At 37.5% G+C, this 12976-nt stretch overlaps 1 protein-coding gene across 1 annotated transcript in view; it reads right to left on the bottom strand.

Annotated features, from left to right (window-relative positions):
* Positions 1-586: 586 nt before the first annotated feature.
* PGR (progesterone receptor) overlaps positions 587-12976 on the bottom strand; it is a 37930-nt gene continuing 25540 nt past the window's right edge. Inside the window, exons 6-8 of the mRNA XM_014886597.2 lie at positions 12125-12255; positions 9254-9411; positions 587-7942 (exon numbers count right to left, since the gene is read on the bottom strand). Coding sequence (XP_014742083.1) covers positions 7787-7942; positions 9254-9411; positions 12125-12255 — 445 coding nt within the window. The 3' untranslated portion in view covers positions 587-7786. The remainder of the gene's footprint in view (positions 7943-9253; positions 9412-12124; positions 12256-12976) is intronic.

Here is a 12976-nt window from a genome sequence, read left to right on the forward strand (position 1 = left end):
GCCTCTGCTCCCATATCAGCACTTCTTGCTGCTGCTGCTGTGCATGGACCTTCTGCACTGCAGGGCAGGCTTTTTAGTAAACTTTCCCTTTGTGTGTGCTTATGCCAGGAGATCAGGAATGCATTGTAACTTATTTTAATGCTTCTATAGGCTGGCAGCTGGACTGCTGCAGTTTTGATTAAAGTCACGACTTTCCATGTAAGAATAAATAAAGATAAAAATAAATAATTAAATAAAGTTTTATTGTATCCTGTCTTGTAGAAGGTTCGAATTGCAAACAAAATGGAAAACAGTTCTGCTCCCCCCAACCTCCCTAACCCTGTCCCAGCCACCTGGGCTTGAACTCAGTAAATAAAAAAAGTGTGTATTGTCTCTAACCTGGAGCTGCCAAAGTATTCCCCCCAAAATCAGCCTCCCAGCAGCTGCTCTGTAGGACTGCAGCACAAATGGCTCCACCAGCCTGGTACTGGCAGCTGCAGCCTCGTGTCCAGTGACAACAGTGTCATTCTGCAGCTTTATCCTCCACTCAATCTAGTGGATTTTTGTACATCTACTGAAGAGTTAAAAGCTTCTCATACTACCACAATGCAAGCACATCCCCAGTTTATTGGACATGACACAATGTAGCCAGACAACACCTTTGCAAAAATACTTGAAGCTATTATTTCAGTTGTACAAATATAGAGATGAAAGCTCCTCAAGAGGAAAATACAGAAATCTTATACAAGTCTTTTTTTTTTTCCAAAAATAAAACAATAGCTGCAAAGCATAAATTACATCTATCATGATCCTTGAATGTTAAGTATGGAGAAATATGAACATCAGTACAAAGATGTCTTAAGGATTATTTGTCTTTTTACAGAATTTTTCCATTGAGGATTACAAAGACTCTACAAAGTGTTAATGTATTACATATCCAAGTAACCCATTGGGAAAAGAAGGTATGTTGAAGGCATAGGAAGGAAGGGAGAATAAATGTTTCACAAATACAAGAACTGGGATTTAGAGGCTGTAAGAAATTCAGAAACTTCAACAGATCATGCATTGCAGGAATGCTCAGCACTGGGTTGTGCTTTTCTCATGTAGTTTGTCTTAAAATTAATGTCTGTCTTCAGGGAAGGCTTTAAGGATACTTTAAGTGGAAAACTTCATGAAGTAGTATTTTCAACATTTCAGATGTTTGGAGGGGGTTTTGGGTGGTTTTTTTTTGTTTGTTTGGTTGGTTTTGTTTTTTTGTTTTTTTGTTTTGTTTTTTTTTTTTGCCAGATTTGTGCACACAACCTTTTGGCTGTGGTCAGCTAAATAGAGACATTACCTGTATTTTGAAGCAGTTTCTGCCTCCCAGTACAACCTAAGCTGGCTGTAGCCATCACTACGAACTGCTTGTAATAGCAATTGGGGTTGTGATTGTGTTAAATTATTGTAAGAAGTGAACTGGCCACTGCAGTGTGACTATCTTGTAAGCTGAGCTTTAGGATACAAAACATCCAAATTTTTAAGTGAAAAACCTTGTCATCATCAGCTGTCCAATGCTTGATGTGTGGTGATGACAGTCCCAAAAGATGATATTCCCATCCACTGTGTGCAATGCCCTACAGGTAGGCTGAGAGCCTGTCCTGAGAGCATGATGCCACAGTTTTTTCTATTTGACAGTGATCAATTTTTTGTCAAGTGTGTTTTCCTTTGTCTACAACAGAATATGCTAACATGGTCCATCAAAATCCATGTTTTACTCTTAGGAATGTTACTGGAATCTGGGAAAATGGTTGGGAACATATTAATTTCAGGTGGCCAGGTGTTTCTTTTTCATATACTCTCAGTAAGACCACATCCAATACCTTTGTGGATTCATACTGCATGCACATATTGGTTTGGTGCTTCCCTTATTCGTGCTTGATATAGCCAAGACAGGCCTGCCAGAATAAATCAGTTTATTTGAGCAGCATTGTGATGGGAACATCCACTGGAGATATCGCAGATTAGGGTCTCAGACTGGACATCACCCAACAATATGAGAGAAATGCACATCTCTGGAATGAGCAACTTATGGTGATGTTCATATAAATCTCACCTGTATAACACAAAGGTCTCTCTACTTCTCTGCCCAGTTATTTCTGATGTGATGTCAAAGGTGATTATTATGCTCACTACCTGCTTTTCATCCAATCTAGCCCCTTGTTTGAAGCTCAGTGATGCAGTGTTCTGATCTCCTGACAATGACTTATTTCTTTTTTTTTTTTCCCTCCACAAAGCAAAAGGAGATTTTAGTCATGAACTGGCTGGGTAGGTATTTGAATTAAGTGTGGGAAAATGCAATAGAGTGAGACTATTTAAATGACACTGTGAGAACTTCCTCACTGATATGCCTGAATGCTAAATTGGTGGAACCCTATTGTACCCATAGAGGTGAAAAGGTAACTTAGTTTTCATGGTCAGAAAAACATGATCTACGACTAAAAGGCTCGTGATGGTATTTTTATAATGAGCCCACCCCACACCGGCAAGAAACTGAAATGTTGCCAGTTTTAAAGGATATACTAGAATTAAATGAATGCCCACCACTATTTGATGTCCTCCATATATGCTTTAAATGCCCCATGGAGAGCACTGTGGGCTCAACCCAGGGAAAACAATTCCTAAATGTGAGCGAAAAAATCATCAAGGGAGCAGCACTGCTCATGTATTTGAAGTTATGCAACTGCTGCACAGTTCCAACAGCACTTAAAGACTGTTTTCTGAGGGTTATTTATTTTCTCTTTAAGGTAAACAGACAGATAAATTTTAACTTAGTTATTAATATCTGTGCAGTCACCTTTTACTGCATATTTCTGTCCAAGCATCTGAGAAGCTACGGTACCATTCTGCATGCAAATAATGTCAATCTAAAAAAATTAATAGCATTTATTGAAAAAAAACACATAAATTTTAAACCAAAAAATACTTTAAATATTAGAGTTTTTTTTCCTTTTCATCTTCCAAGGGAAAAGGAGAACTAAACCAAAAGCAAATCTCTGTTCAAGTCAGGTCACCATGACACAAAGCAGTACAAACTAATAAATCCAGCAATGCTGACAGTCCAGCCTGGCAGTATGCTCACAGGCTTCTGAGCTGTGGAAAGTTGGGAGGGCTTTGGACATTAGTTCTGTGGCTGCAAGCTGACTTCTCGGAAGGAAAGAAAGGTCAGCCTGCCACAAACAGCATGTAAGGCAAGAAATGTGTGCTTGGAGTTGCACTGCATGGGTGGAGTGCAGCCCCATCCTCTCCTGCTCTGCAGATAAACCAACCTTAAGTTTGGGCAGGGAGGAGAGGATGGGAAGGAAGGATCCCTGCAGGATCCCTGCTGTTCATGCTACTGACACATCACTGGTAAATGAAATGAATATTTGGGTGTAGGTAGGAACACAGGGCAGCAGCTCACCTTCCCAACACAGGTAATGGAGAGAGACCTATTACTCTACTTGGAAAGAAAGAAAAAACCCATCTAAGGTACTAACAAGGCATTGACTGTCAGACAATACAAATTTAGGTCTCACTTTCACTGTTGCACATATAGCATGAGAAAGCATAACCACAGTGCAGCTGAAGAAACAGCTGCAGATCAGAAATTATTATGGGCCTTTATAACCAGGCCGTTCCAAAGTGCCATGAAATCAATGGAAATTTCCAGACCACATTTCCCTCTGTGATGGACTAGGTATTAAGGAACCCACATCCCCCCATCCCTAAAGGCTGATCCCAACTGTAGATACAGCTGAGCTCTCTGAAAACATGAGCCAAGTGTTGGATCTTTTGGGTTTCTTGGACCACAGCAAGCACAACTGTGGAGCAGCTCGTAGACAAAGAGAACAGCTTGCAGATGCTGGAGGTCTCAGCTCTCCAAACACAGGTGAGTTGCCATGGCCAGGCACTTCAACCTCCAAAACATTATTTTAAAACTATAAATATGATACCTGTAGAGAGCTGAATCACAGCAGCAGAGCTCAAAGGAAGTAGATGACTTCATGGGTTGGTTTGTTTGCTTCCTCAAGCACCAACAGAAAGTAATGCTGAAGGGCTTTGGTCAAAAATACCTCAACTGTACAGAACAGGAGAGGCTTAGCTTCAGGCACAGCCTGCATTATTCAGTGTATCAAGAACTTTTAGTGATAGCTCGAAACAAAAGCCTGTAGAAAATGGCTGGCAAACTTTCTAATTAACACAAAAGATTTCATACCTTTAAAATGTAATCAGGTTCATCCTAAATGTCAGAAAAAAAGCAAAGTCCATCTGCTGAAACCTCTTATTTCTAGTGTGTAAACATACCATAAGAAGATACAGCATTATTCTGCCTTGCTCAATATATTGAGAAGCATTACAAGATGTTTGTTTATTTAGACCTATTTGTAAAGCTCAGGTCAAAAATGCTTTGCTCTTTAAAAAAGCATTAAAGGACAGAAGCACATACAACTATAAAACTTTGTACTCAGTAAAAAAATCAAGTAAGGGGTCTCTGAACATTGCTACAGGGTTGAAAAGTTATAGTACACGAGATTTCTGTAGGGAAGGAAGAAATCAGGTGCTTTGATTGGTCTTCATGGAATCAGAACCATTTCATTTGGAAAAGACCTGCCAAGATCATAGAGTCCAAGCTTTGACTGATTCCCACCTTGTCAACTAAATCACAGAAGTAAGTCCAGTCATTTATTGAACACTTCCAGGGATGGTGACTTCATCACTTCCCTGGGAAGCCCTTTCCAACACTTAACCACCCTTTCAGTGAAGAAATTCCTCCTGATATCCAACCTGAACTTCCTCTAGAACAGCTTGAGGTCAGTTGACTGACTCCTGTCAGTTGTTACCCAGGAGAAGAGGTCGACCCCCCCAAGCCCCCACCAGGCTACCCCCTCCTTTCAGGCAGCTGTAGAGTGATGAGGTCTCCCCTGAGCCTCCTTTTCTCCAGACCAAACACCCCCAGCTCCCTCAGCTGCTCCTCACAGCCCTTGTGCTCCAGACCCTTCCCCAGCTCCGTTCCCTTCTCTGGACACGCTCCAGCCCCTCCATGTCTTTCTTGCAGGGAGGGGCCCAGAACTGAACACAGGATTGGAGCTGTGGCCTCAGCAGTGCCCAGTACAGGGGGACGGTCACTGCCCTGCTCCTGCTGGCCACACCATTGCTGATCCAGGCCAGGATGCCACTGGCCTTCTTGGCCACCTGGGCACACCCTGGATCATGTTCAGTTGCTGTTTGCCAGCACCCCCAGGTCCTTTTCCACTGTTCATGGTGTCTTTGTAACCCAGAGTAAATGACATTATAAAAATGAACTCCAAAGGCCACTTTATAATCTGGGCTTATAGCTGGAATTTGTTTTTCTAACTTCAGACAAACATATAATGGTCACAGGACTTTCAGACTCTTATAGCAGACACAATTACCCAATCATTCTATTTTGTGTAGTGAATTCATCATGGCCATGAACTTTTGGGATTTTTTTTTCTGTGAGTTAGAGATCTTTTAGAAATACAATTTGAGAATGTTTTTAAGCTTTGTTGTCTATTCCCAAAAGTTATCTTTTCTTCTTTTTTGATTATGCCTTTGAGGCAAATATAGTGCATTTCAGACTAATCTGCCAAGTTTATGGGACACGGTGACATGTCAGCCACTTAGGGATTGAGTAAAAAGCAGATGTAGGCAGATCCATGCATTCCTAAAGCAAACATACTGCCTGCTCTGTCTTCTAATTTCAGAATTAGGGTGATGAGGAGTAATTTTTAGTGTGGGAAGTTCCTGTTATCAGTTTAATCTAAACAGTAACATAGACAGTCTGCTTACTCAGTGGTCAATCATGTGGCAAAATTCAATCCCAAAAGAATGCATGAAAATACTGTTATTACATGAAAGTGGAATGGTTGAAATGGAATTTTCTACTGAGAATCACATTTACTGAATGCAAACACAAAATAAAGAAAACAAAACTTCAGGATGTAGAAATAAAGAATTTTGTGCTATTTATTAAAACATAATTGCTTTAAGGATCACAGTTAAAAGTCAGACTGTATTGAATATGAAAGACATTGCTTTCCTGGGCAGTTAGAAATGGCAAACCTAGTCAACTAACACAAAAGTCTGTCTATACCACTTTATCTAGGGTCACACATTTGCAGCAGCTCTAATAGGTTTTGTACTACTATGTGGGGACCTCAAAAATGCTTTTATTCCCAGTTGTAATGTAGATTCTTCTTTGTTAGCTTTAGGAAATCATGACCAGTAAGGACACTTTTAGACATTCCTGTAATTGCCAGTTGTCCAAGATGTAATTTTCACCAACAAGCACATCACTTATACTTTTAATGAGGGGCGCCCTGATTTAGCTGGGGATACTGAATTTACGGCCCAGGGGCCTTTGTTCATGTGACAAGGATATGTCTGTAGAGACCAAGCTACACACCACCAGCAGGACACAGTCACATAATGGGGACACCTAACAAGTCATGGGCAAAAGCAAAAGCATAAGGCCAGAAGTACCCAAACAAGACTCACCATTTACTATGTTTACGTATCATTTCTAATGACCGGAAAATTTGCCATGTTTTAATAGACTCATAAGTGCTTCTTAAGGTTTATCTGTTTCTCTGTTGTCTGAATGTATCTCAATTTACTGCCTTAAATGCATGAGTGGCTTCATAACCATATCAAAGGAACAAACACCACCACATCATAATTTTTCAGGTGAATATTCATTTCTATGGTAAAACATGCCATTCTTCTTGAATGTACAAAAGAAATTGAGTCCAATTCCTTTTTTACAGTTACCCCATTTATAATGGCATGCTTTTAGAATAGAAAATGTAGCTCCACTAAATTGTACTGAATGAGTCCGATGTGTATCAAAGTGTTTGCAGTCATATTTTCCATTTCTTTTTGCATCTAATCTCACTATAATTTGATGCTAATGGCTGATTGAGCCTTCAGCATTGGAATTCAAAACATTAAGATTATTAAGAGTTGCAGTCTGTGATAACATTTCTATTTAAAGCTTCTGAAATACAGCATGTAAGAGTTGATGAATTTAGGATCACAGCTAAGTGATTTGGCTTTAGTAAGTGCTGAACTTTTAAGGAAAATAACACAAACCAACACCTAGTGGGTTTGCATACACATTACTTTGGTGTAATACACACTGAAATTTTCCTAAACGTTCTTATTTTTGAGGAAGAGCTCCACTGAATGCTGCAGAAAACGGTATGCTGTACTTGAGAGTTTCAATGCAACATGACCACAGATGAGAGTATGAATATATACTGTGTGCCTAGCACTTTAATTAGTCATTGTGGCATTGCAGTAATAAAAAGTGAAATATCCATAAGAAAATGTGGGCAATATTTATTTTAATTCCTCAAAAATCTTATATTATGTACGTGCCCACATGTACCCATGCACACAATGTACTAAAGTAAAAATTTTGCACCATATCATACCAGAAATTCAAGAGCGTGCAATGTGTAAGAAAAATGTATAACTTGTTAGAAATCTGGAAAGTCTATTCATTGTCATTCATATGCATATCTAAAAAGCAGCTTAGACAATTTACAAAACATTTCTTATGACTGTTGTGATTTTTGCAGTTAAGGAATCAGGAACTCACAATATGTACATCAAGCTTGAATGGCTTGTGTATGTTACAGGTATAAAGCAGTCGGCAGGGTAAGTATGTCAAATACGCTGAAATCCTGACATTGCAAAATCTTGACCAAAATAAACAAACAAAAAATGACCCAGGTATCATCTCTATGATAAGAGAAAAGACATTTCACTTCTTGTGAAAGAGAAGAGGTTTCACCATCCCTGCTAGAATCTTGGGTAGCTGGGCAGCAATCACCTCTGACATCATCTCAGGGAATTCAACGCTCAGTGCACGGGACTGGAGAAATGTGTTCAAACAGAAGAGATGGAGCTGTTTCACCAGCTGGATTTGATAAAATACAAACATGATCAATCAGGCTAACAGTAATGCAGCCACATAAACATGCTGTCAATCACTTAATCTCATACATTCATCACTGCTTCACTAATATTACCAAGTATTATCACCCTCACTCATGACATATTTGACAAACAATGACAACTACTTAACAAGCTTTTAACCTCTCCTCTTATTCTCACACTCAAGTGTGTGCTTTGGTCACTACCTGCTATTTAAATGCTGCTCTGAGAGACAGCTTTTACTACTTACCTGTGAGCTTTGCCATGGTTTTCATTATGATCATATCCGTGTATGCTGCAAATACTGAACTCCACAGGCTCTCATCCCTTGAAAACAATCACTCAACACATGACTATTACATCTCTTCTAGCCTCTCTGAGAGGTTCCAATTTTTATTTCAGACCAGTGACCATTATGTTGTCAAATATCATACTATTTCTACTACCCTAAACTTTAACATCATACAATCTCTCCAGTGTGATGATTTCTCTTTCCCTTGTATCTCCTATCACTTTACCAGCCTGAGCTGAAACAGAACTTGAAAGAAGATACTCCATGGACCAAACATCACTTCGCTATTTTGCAGCAAGCCTCTCTCCCTCTTTCTCTCCCTCACAGATTATTTAACTGTATGCATTTAAAAGGAAGAGACTGAATTAAAATAAAATGTGGATTTGCTGAGTTCTGAAGAATACAACGATGCAAAGATCCTGTCCATTTTGAACTCCCTGGGAGCTCCCCAGAACCAACATTGAGTTCAAAAGTGTCCAGGGCTTGGTATCTAGAATTCTCAAAGATTATTCAATTCCCAAACATAGACAGATACTGAAAGTGATATAGAATATCCACATAAAAACAGTTGAACTAAGGTTGCAAAGCTAATCTTGGTTGCCTTTCACTAAGTCTTAGTAGTTGGACTTTGCAACTTGAATTGCCTATTCCTTACACTGTTTTCCTGAACAAGTACACACATGCTCACACACACCTATACACCACCCCTACCAAAGCCCACAACTGTACTGCCTATGTTACACTAAAAATGAAACAAAATGATAGCACTCTAATGCATGTTTCACTAATACTTCTGTATTGTATACCATAAAATATGTGCACAACACATCTACTGATGCTGAATATATAGCTATCTAGTCAGACAAATACACACAATAAAGGATTTTTTCTGTTTTCTTCTATTGTTTAGCAATGCTGACTATTCCCTTGTATAGAATTATATTTAAGAAATACCAGTTCCTTCTTACATAAAGAGCAGAAGGCATTAACCAACAAACTTACATCATGCATGGAATCCAACAGTTTAGTAAGTTGATAGAAACGCTGTGAGTTGGCCACAACGCCTTTCTGGCGCAAACCAATTGCCTTCACCAGTTCCCTGATGTAACTTGTTCTCATCTCATCAAATTGGCTTTGACTTCTTAGACCTTCCAAAGGAACTTAAAGAAAAAACAAAAAACCGTTGGGCTACAATTTACTCTGAAGGCAATGAAATTTACAGCACAAGAAAAATTCACAGTATTTCATGCTGTAGAATGCAATTCATTATTATGTGCCAGATACTTCTTCCTATGCAAGACTTACTCCAAAAGCAGTGCTACAATCAGTTAGAAGGATATACCAGGAGTAAACAGTTCATTTTGCTAATTGCCTTACATCTAGAAATATCCCTAAGCTTCAGTTACACATGTTTGCTGGAAAAAAAAAATATGGCTAAAAGAACCACTCCTGCCTTTGAAGAAATACGTTACTGATTCATGTTTACACTGCTGAGGGTCTGCCCTCTTCACAGCAAACTTGTGGTAGAGAGATCTAGCTGCAGTGCTTCAAAATGGAGTCAAGGAATGAACTAAGAGCTCTAAGGTAGTGCAGACAGTAAAGCTGCCAGGGCTCAGGCCTCCTGTTTGAACCGCTTTCACTTAATAGAACAGATCAGAGTCTTAAAGGTGAACAGCTTTTTAGAAAAATGAGCAAGGAGGAGAAATTGGTTGAACTCCCTCTTCTCTTAAAGGTCAGGTGTGAGAATCAAAATGAGGACATGGAGAGAACACTGAGAAAAGAATCTGTTAGTGGCTGATAGTGATAAGGTAAGTGACATGCAAAAAGAATACCTTAATTTTCAAAGCCTGGATGATTCTGGACATTTCTTAACAGCAGTTTTATAGAGAACTAGGGAATGTTTTCATATAGAGTGATCCTGATGGAGTTTATGGAAGCTATCCTTGACTTACATCTCTAAACCAGCAATTAAGTCTTTATATTTCCCCGGAGATTAATTTTAAAGGTATCTTCCATCAATGAATAGCCTTTTTCCTCTGAATTCTGCAAAAAGAGAGTCACATTCCTGCCTAACAACAAAAGGTTCCTCAGAGCTATCTATTCAGCTGTTCCCTTCCCCTGAACATATGTCAAGAATGAGGATGCTTTTATTCAGTGGCACAAACTGAGCCAAAATCTTATGCAACCAGATTTAGAAATTCCTTTAAATCAGACGTCTTGAAAGCATTACATTTAAACCTCAGCCAACTCAAAGAAAAAACTGTAAAATCAAATATAATGCTAAAACTTAGACTGGGGGTACATTCAGAATTAGAAATGTATCAAGACTGGCACTGAGTTTAACTCAAATTACTGTTTCTTCGGAATTATTCAAAAAAGTAAAAAACAGTTCATCTAAATAATAAATTGAACAGAAGACGCAATGAGAGACTAAAGGATTAGACATGATTTACTGTTAGTATACAAAAGCCTGAAATGGCTGTACTTTCACATTTGAAGAGGATTAAGATGAATATCATGACTAAAATAAAAGGTCTTAAAAAACACTTCAGAACAACAATGAGGTTATACGACTTTTTGAAAATACTTTTTTGGAATTATATTTATACAGTACCAAATGTTTACTAAATGTCTCAGCAACAACTGTTAGGTGTGTTCCTTTTCCCAAAGATCTGACAAATTGTTTTTTCCTATAAGACAATAAATGCAGGAGAGAACAAAAAGCAAAACTCATCAGAACAGGTAGAAATAGTTTCTTTTTTTAAAATTAATTTCTTGCATATACATAAACATATCACCTTTTTAAAAAAGCTTCTGAGTGCAATGCAGCTGATAAGTAACTGGATGAATTCTGTTAAATTGATGGACTCAGAAATGAGAGGGATTGGACCAACCATTTTAATGCTTTTTTGAATTTGATATGAACTTTCTGGAACAGAGATAGCTGAAATATCACAAATTTATCTAAATTTAACTGAAATTTCAGAAGACATTTATTTGTGATGAAAACAAGATGGAAAATATTTAAAATACGAATACATTCATATTCTAATAAAGCAACTGGAGTTATATCAGACAGGGATTTTTATCCACATTACTGCTTTAGCAGAGTGTATGGTATTTTATTATTTTAGCAATTTCCATTTTCATATGAGCTAAATTTAATCTTTTTAAACTTATTCTCTGCTGAGACCAGGTGTTTTTGTTGGTTTTTTTTTTTTTTAAGAATGGGTTTATGCAAATACCAGCCAAGGATAGATTGAGAGGGACTAAATTTTAATTCCTTATCAATTACTTATGCTTTGTTAAACCAAGAAGCAGGTCATGCAGGATTTGCACATCTCTGATAGTGTCGTGTATTGAGAACCAAACTTTTACATTCTTTCAACTATATTTTTTCAAAAGTGCTTAATCTCACTTCTAACAGCACCTCTATAACTTTAAAAGCTTTCTATTTGGGGATTCATAACTAATAAATATGGCCTCAGCAGATGTAAATTTTATTATTTCAGAGAAGATTTTGGAAGATAAGTTCACCAACAGCCACGTTTCCTATGTAAAGTGGAATGCAGCTGTATGCTGCATTCTTTAAAAGATGCGTATATAATTAAGTGACCACAGATTTTGTTTCCAGAGAAACAAACCAAAGAAAAACATTTCGATTTGTTTATATCTGTGCTAAACTTCACCTATTCGTGAAACTATAAAAAGTTTGTTCTTTATAAACATTTAAAACATATTTTTTAGAATACTAACATTCCTTTTAGGATATTTCCATTTGTTAAGCCAGAGAGCTTAGTGATTGTCAAATTAAACAACATGGTTCAAAACTATTTTAGTAGTGATGGGTTACAAAGAAATAAAAGAACCTACTTGTATTGAGAAGTAACAGTGCTTTCATACATAGGAACTCTTCTTGGCTGACTTGAAGTCTGACAAATTCCTGCGGGAGTTGCCACATGGATAGACACAGGGAATAGAATGATGATTCTTTCATCCTCTGTCTTACACCCAGAAAAGGTAAAAACAAATAAATTAAAAAACATGAAAGCAAAGATGAAGAATGGCTCCAGTACTAACTGCTTGAAAGAAAGGTCTTGTTAGCAGTTTATCATATTACAAAAAATTAAAGATGAGCTTATATGCATAAACAATTTTCTGTTTTTTTTGTTCCTATGCTAGTTTTTTATTGTAATAAATGTGCTATTTTGGATGTTTAATCTGTTATTGCTGTCCAGAAAGAAAACAAAACTATCAAAGCTGAAGGTTAACCACCAAAAATAAGGGGAATTTACTAATTAAAAATGCCCTAATGATTAATGTGAAGTACTATCTTATTTTAGAAGTCCATAGATTCTTGTATCTCCATAAAAATTTCAAAGCACAGTACTGAAGATAAATCTGAAAGTCTATAGAAAACTCGTTCTTAGCTTTTGAAAAAGTGTCTATATTAAAATATTTTGTATCAGCTCTAGCCTGGTACTTCTAGGGGCAATGATATTATTTTGTAGCATGTTATGCTATTAAATAAACAGTTAAAACTGTTACGCACAAAGTAAACAGAGACATTAACACAACCTTTCCTAAACTCCCACAGATGTAACCAGAACAAATCACACAGGAAATACATAGAACTGAAGGATTTTTGCAGCACTTCTATACCACTTTTCTCTTTGTGATTTTGGTATATTGAATATCTATTATTGCATATACTTATTAAGAAAT

The sequence above is a fragment of the Sturnus vulgaris genome, chromosome 2 (assembly GCF_052056855.1).
Source record: "Sturnus vulgaris isolate bStuVul1 chromosome 2, bStuVul1.hap1, whole genome shotgun sequence".
Taxonomy (NCBI): Eukaryota; Metazoa; Chordata; class Aves; order Passeriformes; family Sturnidae; genus Sturnus; species Sturnus vulgaris.